At 34.6% G+C, this 18,838-nt stretch overlaps 1 protein-coding gene and 1 long non-coding RNA gene across 2 annotated transcripts; one reads left to right on the top strand and one right to left on the bottom strand.

Moving 5' to 3' along the window:
* The first annotated feature begins 618 nt into the window (after nucleotides 1-618).
* LOC136817398 (uncharacterized) lies at nucleotides 619-3,081 on the top strand. Its single transcript, XR_010848079.1, has 3 exons — nucleotides 619-897; nucleotides 2,273-2,376; nucleotides 2,598-3,081. It is a non-coding gene; the product is annotated as an uncharacterized lncRNA (long non-coding RNA).
* Nucleotides 3,082-14,964: 11,883 nt separating this feature from the next.
* LOC136817260 (uncharacterized) lies at nucleotides 14,965-18,581 on the bottom strand. Its single transcript, XM_067073593.1, has 13 exons — nucleotides 18,327-18,581; nucleotides 17,886-18,125; nucleotides 17,657-17,710; nucleotides 17,393-17,464; nucleotides 17,163-17,246; nucleotides 16,879-16,974; nucleotides 16,672-16,746; nucleotides 16,488-16,568; nucleotides 15,904-16,014; nucleotides 15,695-15,754; nucleotides 15,478-15,543; nucleotides 15,203-15,259; nucleotides 14,965-15,066 (listed from the first exon to the last, which is right to left on the bottom strand). Exons 1-13 carry the CDS (start codon nucleotides 18,579-18,581, stop codon nucleotides 14,965-14,967), a joined length of 1,353 nt encoding a protein of 450 aa, XP_066929694.1.
* Between the last annotated feature and the right edge of the window lie 257 nt (nucleotides 18,582-18,838).

Genomic DNA, 18,838 nt, shown 5'->3' with positions numbered 1-18,838 from the left:
CTAATTTTAAGATTTTTCACCGAAAGAAAAATAAACTTTACCGTGGAAATTTGGTTTAATTTTGAAAAAACTGCGTTAACTTCCCAAACGGGAAGTTTCAACCTGATCGAAAAGTCCTAGGTAAGTAAAAAAGCGGGAAGATCTTCCCATTCGGGAGTCAAGTCAATTTCCCGTTCGGGAAGGTTCTTCCCATTTCGGAAGAATCTTCCCATTTTGGAAGAATCTTCCCGATCGAGTTAGTGGCACAGACTGTCTGTGCAAACAAAGTTGAATCTTTCGGATTCTACTCTTTTTTCTGGATTTTTTTTTACACAGTACAGGAAATAGGTCAAGGCAGATAACTACCAAAAGAAATTCTCCAGAGGCTTGCAAGAACTACCTCTTTCCAAAAGACCAGACGATCTCAATCGAACGGAATCGACGATCGAACCAGTCGAACCAAATCGAACGCAATCGACCGATTGAAATTCGATTGTCGAACGCAATCGACAGTCGAGCACACTGTCATATTTTAAACGACAAAAAAATGAGTAATCACATCATTTAGCGCCACGCTAAACAAAAAAAAAAAAAGAAAGATCAAAGGCTTAAAACAAAAAGTACGTAAAACGTTCAATAACACGTTGTGGTGAAAATGAAAATACGATATTCGTTTAGCGGCTCTTATAAGGAACACATTGATATATATTTCTGCTACCCCACAACTTGCAGTCGAAAAATTGAGCAAAATATTGAAAATATTTCTGCGGTGAAGTTTTTCAAATTTCCTTATAGAAATCTCATGTTTGGCACTCCTACACGGTAGAAAAAGTGAAGAGATGAGAAATATGACGTAAACACGATGCAAGTAGTAATTATATTCCCAAGTGATTACAAAAAGTTATTCTTTCAACAATGGTAAGTTTTTTATTACGTCTATTAGGATGACGTCTTTGCAGATTCCTGTGAGAGTTACTTTAAGAAGGTCATTGACATGCGAATGAGTTCAAGGATATTATCTAAGGCCCTCTTTATATCACGATCAATAGGGGATAAAAGCTTGCTTTTTTATGCTTTCTCACAAGCATTAATGTATATTAAGGCAACGTAAAAAGCTCGGTAAAATAGTGGGAAGAAATATTATTTTATCAGGTACGTACAGTATCACGCGAGTGGTATTTTAGCTCTCCCACCTCTCGCACCTCCCTGTGTCACAACAAAGGAAATATACCATATTACATCCCTGTCTCATGCGAGTGTGCGAGTGAGGTTTTGCTTTCCTATCTCCCTGTCTCACAACCCCGGGGGGGGGGGTACTTAGGCAAAAATAGGTGCTGGGTATGTGCGGACGGTAAGGGTTGGGTTTTTCACCTTTCAAAGTCTCTCTAAGGGTTACAAAAATCAGAACATTTCAAAGTAGTCTCTCTAAGGGTGGGAAAAATCACGATTTTTAGAAAAAAAATTTGATTTTGAGAGAAAAAATTACAAAAAAGTCTCACTAAGGGTAGGAAATTTTTGAAAATCAGAGAAAATTTTTCGAAAAAGTCTCTCTAAGGGTCACTTTTTCACTAAAATTTGGTTTCTCTAAGGGTCGGTTTTCGGAGGTCCCGTCCGCACATACCCCTCATTCACCAACCCTAGTACCCCCCCCCCCGGGCTCACAACGAAGGAAATACACATCATGTCCTTGTCGGAATACACATTACATCTCTGTCTTGTGCGAGTGGGATTTTTTACTTTCTCGTCACTTTTGTCTTAATGACGCGACTTAGAATACCGCTATTATTACCCTAAGTCGATTAATTTTCGCATGTACTTTTTTTAGAGAATTGAGAATTTTAAAAAATTCGCTGCGAAGCAGCCTCTTTTTCACTAGATTTCACCAAATTTCTTTAGTTTTAACGGATTTTCAATTTATAGCAAGAACTAAGTTTTGCGAAAAGGGCCAAAACTCATGAAAATTACGAATTTACCATTTTCATCGACCTCTAACGTTAGAGGTCGATGCCATTTTCAATTACTCCACGCGAAGTTAGAGATCGATGCCATTTTCAATTACTCCACGCGAAGTTTAATCCACCTAAAGCGGCAGATACGTAAGGTATTTGAGTACAGAATTTCACCGGTTTGGGGACTGTAAAGATCTTCTAACGCCACATGATGGACATTTAAAAATGTTAGAAAGGTTTTGAAACGCTGTTGTGTGTCAACTGTTTCATATTTGATCGGTATTAAGATGTGGTTTTGCCAGTTGAAGATTAAAATAATTTGAATATATTGCTTTTCTTTCTAGATGTTCCAAATGCGACTTGCCGAATAATGGTACAGCTATCAAGTATCCCGGATCGAGAAGTCAACGCATCGTCATATTGCACATACAACATTAATTAGGAAAAGGTATTTCGTTCTCGAATGTTTCACCTGGTTTTATCGTCATCCTTTATACCATTTTAATATGTATCTTTTCTTCTAGTAAAATAATTTTGTCATACACCCCTATTTAAGGTCGATGACTTCTATCTAAAGATAAGCTCAATAAATAATCTAATGAAGCCCTGAATATACTGCAAAATTAGTTTCATGACAATTTTTTTTAATTCATTCGTTGCCTTTTATAGGGACCACTGGGTGAACCGATAATCGAGATCGTTCTCAGGTAGACATGACTCTTAATTGTCAACTTGACAAAAACACGACAGAAAAATCGTTTGTTCACCATCGAAACGCGAAGAACTTTGCACTCGATTGTATCCACGGAGATTATATATACAAATTCTTTTATTACACCCCTATATCAGTGACCCGGTCAGCTCCACTCAATGATGAACTACCCGGTGAAAGAAATTGCATAGAACCCAAATCAAAGATCTTATTTATGGTCTTACCGTCTTACCCCGGTCAATCTCAGTTTTTTTAAGAATTCTTGAATATTAGTTGAAAGTCAATTTTTCCCTACCAGCGAAAGTTAAAGGTTATCACTTTTGAGCTTTGGAGATCCTATATTAAGACCCAGTGGGTTTCAAAACTTCACTGGGTCACTGAGAAAGGGGTGTTCTATTATATATGAAATATAGAAAATGCACGTCTATGCGTGTTAGTAAATGTCCCGGGACAATGTATATCATCCGTTTATGAATTTGGGAGAGAAATACTCCATATTGAGTAATTAAGTCATTCTGAGGGGCTCAGATAGCCGATAGAACTTTCCAAAGGGGATAAACTTGAAAAATTTGGGGGGAAATGATGAAAATTTCGGAGAGTTAACAAAAGTACACGCCGTCGCAATTTTTCCCCCGACCATTTAAAACCCCAAATTTTCTTCCCCGTTAGCGTTAAGATATTTTGCAATAGAAATTTCCCGCTGTAGGTCCCCACCGGGTTCTGTGATACGAGAGTGTTGTGCAGATTATTATGTTCTTCTATTGCTTGCTTATCCTTCTGACATGTGATCTTCACAGCTTTGGTAAAAAAAACAAACGCAAAGCAAATGCTTGATGAGTTTTTTTGTTCTTATAAAAAGTCTTCGTTTCTTGCTCCATCTTCTTGCATCTTGATTCCAAAGAAGACAGGCCCTAAAAATGAAATCGGAAAAATGATCAATTTATATCTAATCTCACTAATTATGCCAATTAACTAAGTGTTAATAACATTTTCAAGTTTCAATTTATACCATTGCAAGATCAATTTGCTTGCGTGTTCTCGAGTTTTTGGATATCGTGGGATTTGAAGATTTCTAGTGTTTTAATTGCTTTGATAGATTCAAAACACAAGTTACTCTGCGGTGGAACATTATGAGGTTCTCATTCGATAGGTCTTTTTTCTTTTCTTTTTTGTATAGAGATGACTTGAAAAGATCGCTCAGTACTCGACTGATCGAATCTCAATCGAACATCAAAATTCTGGGCAATATTCGATTGGTTCGATTGTTGTTCGACTGGTTCGATCGTCGATTCCGTTCGCTTGAGATCGTCTGGCTTTATTCTTGCAGCTTCCCAACATCCAAGCTCTCAAACATCACAAGCTGAATGAAATTACTTTCGATTTCCCGTAGAAATTATGCGATGAACAATCCGGGGTCAATGAATCGACGGTCGAACGCAATCGAACATCAATCGAACGCAATCGAATATCAATCGAATCTGAAAATTGCGGTAATATTCGATTGAGATTCGATTGCGTTCGACAATCGAATTTCAATCGGTCGATTGCGTTCGATTTGGTTCGACTGGTTCGATCGTCGATTCCGTTCGATTGAGATCGTCTGGAAAAGAAAAAGTTTAACAACTGACTGACTGAACCCAAAACTAGCAAATCAATCCAAAGAAAAAATATATACAACAAAATCAACAGTAAAGATCATCGATGGAAATAGTGCAAAACAAATCAAATATACATATGTACCTGCTTTTTCAAAAATTCAAAAAGTTTTGTTTTGACGAGTTGCACAGAAAAAACTACCATCTTTGTTTACAAATTTATGGCGGAATTTTAATGAGGCGCCAAAACGGCAATTAATTGAGAAGCGCGGTTCATATAAAAAAGCATCGTGTGCATTGTCGACAAGAAACTCGGATAAACGGCACTTTCTCAAAAGCCATAAGTTGGGCGCAAAAAAAGTGGGGGCCTTAGACCATTGAGTTTTTCAAGCCGAAGGCTAGAGGTCAATCTCTTTGGTAGGATTTGAAGCCAACAAATCCTACCAAAGTTGCGCGGCCTTGAGCGACCCGCCTGGTTTTTACACAAATGACAGATTTAAACTAAAATATACCGCTTAATTTAGAAAAATATATCACTCGAAGACAAAGGAATTGCTAGATTCAATCCGTCATCAAAAATACGGCGCATATTTTAAGGCTTCAATTTTTCTTGCCTGAGAAAGGTTCGAGATTGACCTCTAGCCCTTCGGGCTTGAAACTCAATGCCTTAGACATGTCCATTTATACCTTTAAAGAAGCTTATTAGGATGTAGAATTCAGAAATCACTGTTAAAAAAATTAATTTTAACACCAAAAAAAGATATTAGGCAAAAACCAAAAAATTCGAAAAAAAATATGCAAAAATGTTTCTATTAATAACATGCAACTTTGGTCCAAATTTCACGTTTAATTTCCGCGCCAAACTGGAGTTATTCAAAAAACAAGGTTTGCTTACTTTTCAGCATCAATTTTATTAACAGTGATTTCTGCGATAATTCTACATCCTAATACGCTTCTTTAAAGGTATAAATTAATTATGTCTAAAGCCCCCAATTTTCTGCGCCAAACTTATGGCTTTTTCGGACATGCCATAAAGGACTCTTATAATATCTGTGGTTTTTAGAGGTTTGTGATTACATTCTTCATCATACCAGAAATCCGTCTATCGCTTCACTGTGGAAATCTGGAAAACACTCGACTTCCTTGTTCAGTACTTTCCTCATCACTTTGTATAATTGTAAGATTGGAAATTTCCTGGCTAATATTTCATTCGCTTGTTAAAAATCCTCCTATATGCAAGGTGGTGCTTACTATGTGTAGGGTCGTAGGGTCAAGCTGCTAGACCGAGCCTGAAGAAAAGACAAGTGTGATAGAGGGCGCGAACGCGAAAGAAAAATAGACATGGAACATGAGGTGTCTAGAATTTACACAAAAACGCCCTGTTTTGCATTATATTGGGGAGCCCTGTTCAGGGGGCTGCGTGTAAAACAATGAGACCTTTAACTAATCAACACGGACTAAAGAGAAGTGAAAATATGAAAAATAGACAATGATATCCTCCCCTGTGGAACCAGAACCATATTTACACGAGTTTCGTGGAAAGAAAGAAAGAGGCTCGTCGACTCTTGCTGCGTTCTCCTACGCAGATCTTATATTTTAACAAACGCTCGCCACCTTCTGACATGATCAGCTAATAGGTAATATGCTGGTCTATCAAAACAGTAATAAAGTCAGGTCATTAGCGCAAAAACATCAAAAAGCTGATCTACGTTTGAAACCAGGTTAGCCACGCATCACAACTTAACTACGCCGAATCATTACTAGCACACTTAAACGTTGTCTGTGTACACAGACCCAATATGTACAACTAATTTCAAAATTCATTGCCTTAGAGGGTCTGTTGTCATTGTCTTTTCTCATTAGAGATTTTTCGTACCAACCGCTGCGATGGAATATTGGTGAGAGAGGGGAGAAGATGAGAGAAGTGTTGCTATTTATTAAACATACTTTATCGCAGAGATCTCCGTAAGTAAATTTTTTTATCAAACAGACAATGCGTGCAGAGTGTACTGTACGAAGCGATAAACGTGGTACAGAGTAACTTTAACGCCATTGTAACCTTATTTTGTATTGTTGGCGGAAGAATGAAAGAATTTGTTATTCGTCATTCGTCTCAAACATAGAGGTATAAAGAAAGACAGGAGATGAATTTGTCAGTAATTGGTCGTTAAAGTCTTTTGATTTCTTTTATGTAATAAATCAAAAGAAATTCTAGGCTCGCCCGGTGAAATAGGACTTTTTAGTAGAAAGTTTGTTCTGAACATTCTTACTATTAGCATCGAAGATTTCTAGCCTTCTAATATACAAGAATAAAATAAAATTTAGCTCCACGAAATAAGTTTGCGTTCAATTTTGTCATCCATTAAATTTTGTTTTGAAAAGATATTTTCTCCAGCCAGAAAGTAAAAAGTTCTTTATAAGCACACACAATTTCAGACCCAATTTGTAGACAAAAAGTCGCTGGAGAATTTTGGAGGAAAGTATTAAGCAATAGAGTTCACCTTGAAGAAAACGTTGATCGAAATTTTGTCATTTGATGAAGGATTGCAAAGTTTACAGGCCCTTTTTTAATCCAAATATTTTCTTACATCAATGTCAGAAACAATGAATCTCGTCTCATCTTATTTCCAACACTTAAGTTAGCAAATAAGATTTCACCTATCAACAAAAGAGCTCATTAAAAATGCACGATATACAGGGTGTCCCTAATAAATAAAAGTATCGAGTTTGAACATGCGATTGAGTAGAAAGTTTTAAGTGTGTATTCACAAAATTGTATTTTAAGCTCTCCCTCTTTTTTCTTTGTCATTACGTAACAATAAAAACATACTCTGCCTGTTTACAAATGCAACGAAATTACGATCATGAGAAAAACGCAACAATTAAAACATGTTTGTAAAGAATCGTATGTAAAACTATGAAAATAATAAAAATGGAATGTATGGAACAATAAAAAAGTAAAACGAGGGAATTTGAATTTTTATTAATTTTGATTTTTAAAGACGTACATTTATGGCATTTATGCAACAGGGGAATAGTAAAAGGGCTATTGATTAATTTATACGTTGTAACTACCTTTTGTAATGAGCCTATGTGATGGAGAACGTTCTTATATTTTAGCGATAACACACACAAACTTTTTTACTCAATCGCATGTTCAAACTCGATACTTTTATTAGGGACACCCTGTATGAGATTATGAGCATGCATACCTCGTAATTTTTTTAATCGTAGGGCGAGCATGGCTACAATAGCATACTTCTCTCCTGTTTCTTTATACCTCCATGGTCTCAAAGCCTCAGCATCAAGATTCGATGATTTGTTTCTGTGTCTAGTCTTTGCCTTCCATCCCTTTTTCGAAATTTTGATGACGTCAGCAGAAATTAGTAAAAAAAAGAAAAATCCTTTTTTTTGCTGACGTAGTCAGAATTTCGAAAAAAACCTTTTTTAAATTTTACAATATATTTCGACGCCGATTGGAGAAGGAGAGGAGAAGAAGACTAGCCCTTTAGATGTATTTACATCACTATTGTAAGGTGCTAACCATTGAAATCATTAAAAAAAACTCCGATCAAAGATTTCGCATGGCCGGGATTGAGAAACTATCTAGGGTATATAAAGGTCAGCGGTTAAACTATCGACACGCCCCATCCCAAGTAAAAATACTGAGGTTAAGCATACAAGGATAATCACGACGACGGACGAAAAATGTATAAGGCTAGTGAAAATACGAAATTTGATTGGTTGAAACTCACTAGCCTGCTAAATTTTCGTTCGTCGTCGTGATTTTACCGATTTACTTAACCTCACTAATGAGTCACATACTAGCCTCGTTCCCGTGTATCCCAGGCTTTATTTACGTTTCCGATAAACTTAAAAAGAAATTGACAATAAATGCCACAGTACGATAACATGCAATCATTAATAAACAAAAGAAAGATTTATATGGTTTTTTATAAGAACATCAAGTTTTTTAAGCTTTCAGATGTTCTTAACTTTTTGAGTTTTAAACTTAAAAATAATCTTGTTCTTATTTTCGCCATTTTTTGAGTATTTTTGTAAATTTTCTTAAGAAATTGGGTGTTTTTGAGTCCTCAAAGCCTTAAGATGTTCTTAACTTGTTCTTAACATTTTGACCATCGAAGCCTTGTATGTAAAAACGTGTATGAAATAAGATGATTACCTATCCAAGGGAAGGATTGACTTTTCTTAAATAGCTTTATAAAATCAGGTATTAAAATTACCGACAATTAAAAAGGTACTGATTAATGAAAAGCTTTTTTTCAAACCAAAACTAATTAGTAAGCAGTTTGTAAAAAAAAATCATCAAAGTTCTGATGATGACTCAACACTCATAAAACGTTTAGTAGATAAAAATAAGAGGGTCGTTTTCTTGCTAATTTTGTTTGATTGTGGTTTTTTCAATTTCGACTTCAAATTTGAATTTGACATGGCTTCTGCTGCTACAGGGATTACACAATCAGGGGCGCAAGGTACGTAAATAATAAATTGAAAGTTAATGAAAAACAAAATTAAATATTTCTTCCCTTTTCCCCCTTTTTATGACGTTATTTTTACACCCCTTTCTCACAGACCCTTTCACTGAAAAAATTGTCCAATTTCGTCCCCGGTTGAAAAATTATTCTCAAATTTTTGTCACCACTGAATTTAATCAAATAAACCAATCCTCACTGCAAAATATTTACTATTTTTCCCCATCCCAGAGCCGGCGAATCGGTTTTAAAAGTGAGGGGGGCTAAATGATATAATGACTAAGGTGGCCCCACCATGGTTGGGGCCGACGAACCGGAAAATTTTTGAAATTATGGTACTCTACATTGGCCCAGAAGTGGTCTAAATTTAATTTTTGTGAAGTTATTGGAATGAAAAAATCAAAGAAGTTAGGCGTTTTTTTATACTGATAATCACCAAAGAATATACTACTACATATATAATAACAAAATGAAACCTTAAGTAAATAAAGCGGACTTTTACATGTTCAAAATTCATAAGTAAAAGTATATTGAGATTGAGATTGCTTTAACAGACAGTAAGCATACAGTATTAAAAATTAAAATTGTCCAAAGTAATCAAAGCAATATTCTCGAGTTGACACAAACTCTCTACCAACTTCATCTAAATCAAATTTATCCGTTAGATTTTTATGGATATGGAGCAAAGAAAGATTGTTAAACCGTTTTGGCTTCATTGTTGAACGTAGCCAGGTCTTTTTTCTCTCACCCTCTCTTTTTCTCACCCTCTCTTTTTCTCACCCTCTCTTTTTCTCTCTCTCTCTCTCTCTCTTTTTTTTTTTTTTTGCAAAAAAGTGGGGAGGCTACAGCCCCCCTAGCCCCTCCGGTTTCGCCGGCCCTGCATCCCCACTGAATTTTCTGACCTGAAAACAAAAGAATTCAAATCCTCAGCAATAAAAACATCGGAATATCAATCCCCATCGAGTTTTAGTCCGTTATTTTTGCCCCCCCCCCCCTGGCTAAAAAATCCTACTGGTTCTGTGAGAGGGGGTGTTTGATTGAATGAAAGGGTGGAGAACAAAGTATTGTCTTTTAGTTTTACAACATTTGGAGCCTGAAAGTTTTTCTTGATTTAAAGGGATAACCAGATAAAATATGTTTGGAAATGTATTTAGAGTACCATAGATCAAATGTTTTGGCAAAATTTGATTTTGATAGTTTTTTCTACTCTAGTTATAGCTTTAACCATTTATAAATTCATCCATTCCAATGGCTGCTTCTGTATTGTTCTTAAGCTTTTGTATACACCTTTTTTTCTTTTATTAGAACCCAGTTTATAAGAACTTGAGGCTGAAATTCGTCGAAAAAATAAGAACATCGTAAGAAGTGGGGGGCGTACGATCTGACGGTACTCGGGATAAAGCCTAATTTAGGGCCGGGAAGCGGTAAAAACGATAAAAAGTGTTCGGGAAACGGTATTTTGCAAGAGTCACGGTGACGGTAAAACACCTGATTTTTCGTCCGGGATGAGGTAATTCTTATAAAAAACAACGGTATTTCGGTAAAAGTCATACGTAGACGGTACATAAAATTTTCGGACTATTAAAAAAGGTTGTCACAGGAGTCAGCATATAGGTAAAAAAATCTTACACCATTTCATAAAAAATGTTTAAAAATTTTTTTGAAACGTTAATGCAAATGTGCACGGCGCTTTATAAAGCCCGGTTTCTATGAAGTGGAAGTATAGAAACTCTTTGTTTTGTTTATTTCAAGACAACTTTCCCGAATTGTTATTTAGGGAGTTTCTAAACATCGACCAGAAATGGCGACCACGACCAGCGACCACGACTGGCGACCAGATAAAGTTGGGTTATCGAGTTTTTCCTCTTTCTCCATCGTAGAGTCTTTCTCTTCTTATGATCATTTATTTATCGAATTGAAGAGTAAAGTTCACCCCTGTCTCACCTACAGTGATTATAAAGCCACGTGCAAAACGTATAGAGCAGCCATTTCAACGCTCTTGGAGCTTAAATAGAGTGTCAATTTCTATCCTTTTGTATTTTCGGCGTCAAATTAATTAGTGACAAAATTTGTGCTGGAATTTATTTAGGAAGCTTTATATTTGATCATCAGATCATTATTTTGTCAAAATAAGTCATTTTGACGCTGTCAGGAAAATTGCCCCCGAGAAAACTGCCCCCCGGAAAACTGCCCCCCGGAAAATTGCCCCCCAGAAAACGGCCCCCCGGAAAATTGCCCCCTAGGAAAATTGCCCCCCAGAAAATTGCCCCCCAGAAAATTGCCCCCTAGGAAAATTGCCCCCGGAAATTGCCCCCTATTTTTCCATTTTTCGAAGCGCTGACCATTGATCTGCTTTGCATGTTTTAGTTTTTAGTTTTTTCTTAAAGAAAAAAGACGCCTCAAAAACGACTTTTACAAGTTTTGTATGAGGTGGAGAAAGATAGTCGAGTAATAAAATCACTTTCAAAAAAATCTTTCCCCATTTCTTAACCCTAAGCGCCCTATCCGTGCTATCTTAAGCTAAGGGAACTAATTTTTACTAACTCGCCAAAATAAGTTCCCACCAAAATTAAAATTTCAGTTTTCTTGGCTAAATAACCCCTGAAATTCAACAAAGTTGCTCAAAATAAGATGAAATAGAACAGATTTGCGCTGTCATTCGCTAAAATTAATTCCAACCACAGTTAAAAAATTAATTACAGTATTCCCCAAAAAAAGTTCCCACCAAAATAATCTATTTTTCGAAAATTTTCTACCCAGGACATTGTTGATCTAACCCCTCCTCCGCTTATCAATTTTTCGGAATCTGAAACTTCTTTTTTGTACGGATTATGCTGTTTTAGCCTTTTTTCCAATCCACCCCCGCTGACCCCCGTTTACTAGGTACCCTAAGAGTAATTCAAAACTACTTAATTTTACAGCTACAATGGCCCATTTGAAGTTTCATTGGATTTTATAAAAAAGTGGAAAAAAAGATGGCGGGGGGGGGGGGCAATTTTCTGGGGGGCAGTTTTCCTAGGGGGCAGTTTTCCTAGGGGGCAATTTTCCGGGGGGCAATTTTCTCGGGGGCAATTTTCCTAGAACCCATTTTGACAATGTAAGGACAATAGAATAATTGATGAGATTGATATCTCTAAAAGACTAAAACTGGCCTTCCCAGCTTTTTCCTACTGACAATTTCTATCTATTCATACTAAAGGCATCTCATTCGGTACAATTAAAATATTTGGTGTAATAAAGTTTACAGGCATCACACTTAATTGCCCTGTCAATATTTTTGTCAAAAAGTGTCACTTTGTCTAGAAAATGACTGGTGACGTCAAAAGTCACTTTTAGTATTCTCTAGCTAGAGTAATTCTCAGCCACGTGCTCAGTGGTTCATTTGAAAGCCAGATCAGGACTCGATTTGGATGCTCTCTACGGTGGAGAGAGCAGGTAAACTCGATAACCCAAATTTATCTGGTCGCCGGTCGTGGTCGCCATCTCTGGTCGATGTTTAGAAACTCCCTGTTATTTAGGCTTTTTGACTTTTTTGTTTTAATGTTTGGATGTTTCTATATAGTTTCATAAAATTGTAGGTCGCAAAACTAAACAAATAAAAAAAGAATTATGAAAAAAGCACTTCCGGTTCTTGAGTTATTTTGATTTGAAATTTCTTTATAAACAATAGAATTACATGGAAACGAAAATTTTTATAAGGGATTTCACCGTGAACAAAAACAGTCATAAAAATTGATAGAAAAAAGCTTTTAAGATAAAATTTTCAGCATGCACTTGTCTTTATAAAGAGGAATACAAATATATAGTTTTCAATATGGTTTGAAGACCTTCGAAAAATACCAAACAATTGGGAAAGGTGTACAAAGAATTTTGAATGTTTAACAAAATACAAAAATAGTGAACTTCCTCATACACATCCTATTCCATTTTGCCGAATTTTTTACTTCTAGTCCTTAGAATTTTATGGGAAAAACAGCGGGACCGGTATTTTCGAAAATTTTGGACGGGATAACGGTAATTTTCAAAAAAATGGCCGAGATGGCGGTAATTCAAAACCTCGTACGCCCCCCACTAAGAACATGCCCAGCCTCAGTTTGGAAAAAAATGACAAGAAACTACAATTGTTTCCTCTTTTCAACCAGTTTTAAACAAACTTAGGAATGGATTTTCTAAATCGAGAGTCAAATATTGTCCAAAATTTACCAATTTTAAGTTCTTTTTATTTTGCATGATATTGTCGATTTAGAGTAGTTTGAAAATTTAAGAACGCATCTAAGAACATCTCAGGCTGAAAATTGCTAAAAAAATAAGCACATCCAGGCTCAGCCAAATTTTAGGTGTTCTAATAAAAAAAAAAAACGTGTACTTCAGAGCATTCTTGAAAGAGAAAGTTATTTGTGTGTTGATTTGAGATCGAATTACAATTACTAACAACTCTTTTTCAGATTAAATGGGACTTTTTCATTTTAATTGGAACTTCAGTAGTGGATTATAGCAAAAAAAACGCTAACCTTAGCGAATTCTGTCTCAACCAATCAGAATACAGAATTAAAAAAGAGAGAAAACACTATTAATAGCGGCAACGCTATCGATAGCAAATTTGCCACTATCGATAGTGCAATGCTTTTTTAACCAATGAGAAGAAAGAATTTCCCTCACAATGATTAATAAAAAAGCAATAAAAGGATTAACAACACTATCGATAGCGATATGTAATTTTTAACCAATGAATGTGTAAGTTTGCCACTATCGATAGTGTATATGCTTTTTTAACCAATGAGAAGAATGAATTCCCCTCAATGATTAATATATAAAGCAATAAAAGGATTACGAGTACTATCGATAACGGTATGCAATTTTTAACCAAGGAATGTGCTTATCTGCCCTTATCGATATGCTTTTTAACCAATAAAAACTGATTTGGAAATTCCATTAAAAAAATAATATGTTTGAAATCTTAAATGAAAGAAAATGAAACGCAACAATCTTAATTAGATTAAACATACGTACGTATACGGACGTATAATGGAACTATTAAAGAGTCTTCTTGTTAATGATCTTCTTGTAAGAAGCAAATTTTATAAAAAAATATTACACATAAAAAAAACTATTAACTCCATAATGTATAGAATGTATGTATCTAAATAAAAATGTAAATTATGATCACATCGTTACTATTTTTTAAGAACATCGAATGATTGACGGGTTATACAAAAAACGGAAGAACAACTGAATCCTGTTTTAATAATAATACATGATTATGATTATAGTAATACGATTTGTGAATCTTGGAGAGTTTTCTCATACCTCATACTTCCAAAGTAACGCCCGACCTACTTTTGTCAAGATAGGAGTAACAGGAGACTTATAAATTTTCTCATAAAAAAGGGTGTCGCACTCCTTTTCCAGGTCTTGCGGTGTCTCATCAGGAAAGGCCTTTTTGAGACAGCACACAAGAGCTTCACCATCTTTAATTTTTTCCACCATACCGAGGAATCTCTTCGTGTTGTACTTAACCATCACCCATTGGCCAACTTTTACTTCCATAATTGGAAGCAATTCGTCCTATAAGTAAAAAAGAAGTATGGTTTCATCGAAAAAGAATACCGGAGAATGGTTTGTTTTAAATTCTTTTGTTCTAACTTTTGTTCTATTGTAACTAAGTTTTTTTCCTTTGCGTAAGAGTTCATTTCAAATACTGTACACGTTTTTTTATTAGAACACCTAAATTTTGGTTGAGGCTGGATGTTCTTACTTTTTCAACCATTTTCAGCCTTAAATGTCCTTATTAATGTTTTAATATATGCACGAGTCTCAATAACAAAATAATGCAATGTCTTTAGATATGAACCTAATAAACCCCGGTAAGCACGGAATGTTGTTTTGGCGCCCAAACAATGTTGTTTCAACACGAGATCGTTTGTAAGTTGAAATAAAAACTAATAAAATAAATTGTGTACCTGGGACACATTTTAATAAAGCATTAAGTAATTTTTGAGCAAATCTCAGCCTCAACGTTCTTATAAAAAATTATCTTTACCTCGACAACTTTGATGATATCTAAATTCTGCTTTTCTGTATATTTTGCGCGTTTATTCTTTCCTTTCTTCGTTCCTTGCTTCTCTACGTTCGGTTCACTTTTTCTTGGAGTTTTTTCTTTTTTCTTCGAATTTTTTTGTTTCTTTGAAATACACGGCTCTTCTTTTTTCTGTAAGGAAAAATTTTGCAAGAAAACTTTATTCAACAAAGATCCTGATGAAATTGAATTTCTGGTTGTTAAATGCGATTTTTACGCTTGCGAGTTTTAAGAACAGTAGCGTGGGCTCTGGAATTTCATTCTATACATAAACATTTAAATTGACAATATTATAGCATTGATTATAGTATAGAATCTTTGAAAATAAAATTGATCTAATAAACTCTTTAAAGGTAGCATATGTTTGAGCAAAAACGTTCCGAAGAAAGAACACTTACGTCATTCATAAGATCATTATCCGTAGCTGTAGCTTGAGTTGTTTCATCATCTAATGTCTATTTAAAAACAAGAAACAAAAAGGGAAAAGTAAACATACGAAGAAAGATTTCGCAATAAAAAGCTAACTTTTATCATGATTTTTAAAAATCTATTGATTTTGCACGAAAAAGGATGAATCACGTGAACCATCGAACTGTGCACATGATTCAAATTATGTGATTAAATTTAAAAAAAGCTTCTAAAGCTGCTTAATTTCAAACATTAAAAAACTCACATCGTTTTTTGTTTCCTCTAAGGATATTGCTTCCCTTGCTTTATCTACTTGAAAGTCAACCGTATTCTGGAAAAAAGAATGCATCCCTGTTATCAATATTTTTCCAATACTCGTTATATATAAAAACCTCGATTCAACAAGACTCAAGTAGTGTATAGTATATCTACATTATGTTTGCATACACATCCTTAAAATGGGGGTTAAAATAATTTAATACCTTTTGTCCTTTTTCGTTTTGCTCTTTCATGAAATTATGTGTATCTTCTTCAAGCGAAGTCTGTTAGAAGAATTTAAGATAATTGATTTTAACATTCTAATCTATGCATTAACATAAATACGATAAAAATACCCAATATTTTAAAACAGGTAGTAATTCCTCAACGGCAGAAAATTGATACGAGCAAACTTAAAATGTAATATGCTAACCTCGGATGTGGTGATAGATCCACCAAATTGCCTATCAAGAACACCAACCAATGGACAACTGTAAGACCCATTCAGAGATTGGTTAAGCTGGCCAGAGTTGTTCGATGAGCTCTAAAGTTTAAAGATAATGTAATGTTGACAATCTAAAGTTGAAAGTTTTGAACATCTTTAGAAAAATTTTATGCAAAATATGTTAATCCCTCAACATATTTATAAAACCTAATTTAATCTATTTTCTCTGAATTGATCTAAACAGGGGAAAAATTATTACTACAGTCTTTTTTTCTATAGGAACCATTATATTTGAGTTGAGGCTCAAACTGTTCTTATTTTTTTGTTGGGAAAAATATTTTTTGAGCAAGAAATTTTCTAGCCAGGGTCCTATAAAGGGTAATAGGAGTTTCAAAAGATACCATATCAGCTTTAGTCAAAAACATATTCGGTAAAACATGATCGAAAAAAAACAACCGTTTTTTTTTAACTTTGCAGCCTCAGAACTGTTCTTTAATTGCTCTTATTTTCGGCCATTTTGAGCCTCATTGTTCTTATAAAATTGTTCTTAGTCAAAAAAAAGAATGTAATACCTGTTGCATTTCATTTTGGTCTTGTTCATGCTGAGTTAATTCAACACCGCCACTATCGTCGCCATGATTATCGGTGACAATCTAAAATTTACGAAACAATCACGAAATAGAAGTTCTTCACCATTTTCGGTTCAGCAAAAGTTTTAGAAAGCTATAGAAAACCAACATTGAAAAAAAATCATACAATGTAAGAAACTGCATCGCTTGTCCCACTTTCGTCAATCATTTTTCTTTTTCTATTTGCCGGTGTCGATTGTAGCTGTTAAAAAGAGTAATTATCAATTGTATAATTATAATGTAATATGTATATTATGTTTAAAGTGATTGATGCCGTAAATGTTTGACAGTGTCCACCTCAATGAATAATACCATTTTTACAATAACATCTTACATTATTTAGATAATTTGAGTTCCCATCCATCAATGATTTGAGCCTGTCGTTCTGCAATTCATTGTTTTGTAGCAAATAGTTATTTTCTTTTTGAAGCTTAAAAAGATGTGCATATATTTTTCCATTATTGTATTTACAACATTTTTACAAACATCTTATGAGGTCATGCTGAGTACGTGCTTAAATCTCTATATTGCTAATTATTGAAAAGAATCTATTGTTTCTCAGCCATCTTCAATGCTACTTTACATCTTTTGCTTTATTAATCAAGAAAAAAAACGTACCAGGTTTATTTTCTCCATAAGCAAATCATTCTCCCTCTTTGATTCTTCCCTATCAAATTCATGGAAACGTATGATTTCTTTCAGCTAAAATGAAAAGTTTTAAAAATTAATTATTTTCGATTTAAACGAATTTGTCTTCTGGTGAAATGAAATACGAAATCCATCAAAAAATAAACAGCCTTTAAGATATTCAGTTTAGATTATTTGTGGAAAAAGTAAATTGCCAATACCCTCAATATTTCAGCGTTTAAAACATTTTCTTTAGTGCGTGCTTCATCGATCTTTCTCTTCAATTTTCGATTCTAAAAAATGTTTTTCTACACACGATAAGCATTTTTTTAAATGCAAAATGGGTTTCATTTCAAAGCGTTTGGAAAATTTCAACCGGGGCTGAAAAACTCACTGGGGTAACGAGTGGGTGTACTGATTCAGGGCTGCACTAAATTGTAATTTCTTTTCCTCTGATACTCCATCAATAATGTCTTTCTACATACCTCATACTCATCAACCACTATCTCTGTTCTTATTCTCTCGGAGGTGACTTCAATCTGTAAACAGAGATTATGATGTTACAATCGATATGATGAGACTAGTCGATAAATATGAAAGGATAATTGCACGACCCCATAAAGTACCAAGTGGACTAACCCTTCAGTAACTTTTTTATTATGATTTCTTAAAATTTTAGGCAATTAAGTCTTCAACGATCGAAGTAATACGTACCTCTTTTTGCTTAGCTTTTAGGTCTTTGTTGATTTTACCCAATTCTTTTGCTCCAATATCTCCTCTTTCAAGCCATAATCCAAGTGCTTCTGATATGGATGTTACATTTAAACCTTCAAATAGAGATCTTACTCTGAAGTGCCCAACTGTATTTTGTGAGCTTATCCTTTCAAATAAGCGATAATCACTCGTGCAAAGTAGCGCACACCTCCAGAGATAGTACTGATCACTTCGAATCACCTGTAAACAAAGTAAAAAAAGTGTTTTATAAACGAGGCCTGTGGAAATAATCGATTTCATGAGTATTTCTAAAAAATAAATCTAAAATATTCCAAACCAAAGTATGAAGTGAATTAAACTCGTCTAAAATTATAATCATTATTTCCGTGACCGAGAAAGAGTTTTATTTTTACTTGTTATTGTAATAGTTATTGTTATTACCTTGACTTTGTTTTCTATTTCCATCTCCATCACACACTCATCTTTCATTTTTTTAAATTCTTTTGTGGTCATCTCTCGATACAATTTATCAACCCTAGTAGTCTCGTCGTTGCGATTTTGAATAGCAGTACGGAGCAAACTAACGAGATCAAAAAACGATACCTCTCGAAGTTTACTTTCACTATTAAAATCATCTTCACTTGGTAAAACCACAAGGTTTTGGAGTATAGATTCAAAACCAAAGTTACTAGCCATTTTGGCGGACGATGTAATATGAATTAGGAGTAAATTGTTGGCCTTTTTGCCAATATCTCGTAGATGAAACAGAATACAAAAGAAGTTTCACAATAGGGGTTTTTAAATTTTTTTATTGAATTCGAAATAATGTAAAACGTACATTTAGGTTAAGCGGTGCCATTATCCTTTTAAAACGAATTCAATTTCTTTTTTTAACACTATTAAAGGGATTATACAGTGTTATATACACCCGACTCGTCTGAAACTGATGTCAG

Source organism: Clytia hemisphaerica, unplaced genomic scaffold, assembly GCF_902728285.1.
Source record: "Clytia hemisphaerica strain Z4C2 unplaced genomic scaffold, Clytia hemisphaerica genome assembly, whole genome shotgun sequence".
NCBI lineage: Eukaryota > Metazoa > Cnidaria > Hydrozoa > Leptothecata > Clytiidae > Clytia > Clytia hemisphaerica.
This window is presented reverse-complemented; position numbering and strand designations above follow the sequence as displayed.

Coding starts and splice junctions, on each gene's coding strand:
- LOC136817260 (XM_067073593.1), bottom strand. CDS start 18,581: ATGGCTAGTAACTTTGGTTTTGAATCTATACTCCAAAACCTTGTGGTT. Junction 17,711..17,885: donor TAAAAGCTAAGCAAAAAGAG/GTACGTATTACT, acceptor CTCTGTTTACAG/ATTGAAGTCACCTCCGAGAG. Junction 16,015..16,487: donor ACCAAAATGAAATGCAACAG/GTATTACATTCT, acceptor TTTAAACTTTAG/AGCTCATCGAACAACTCTGG.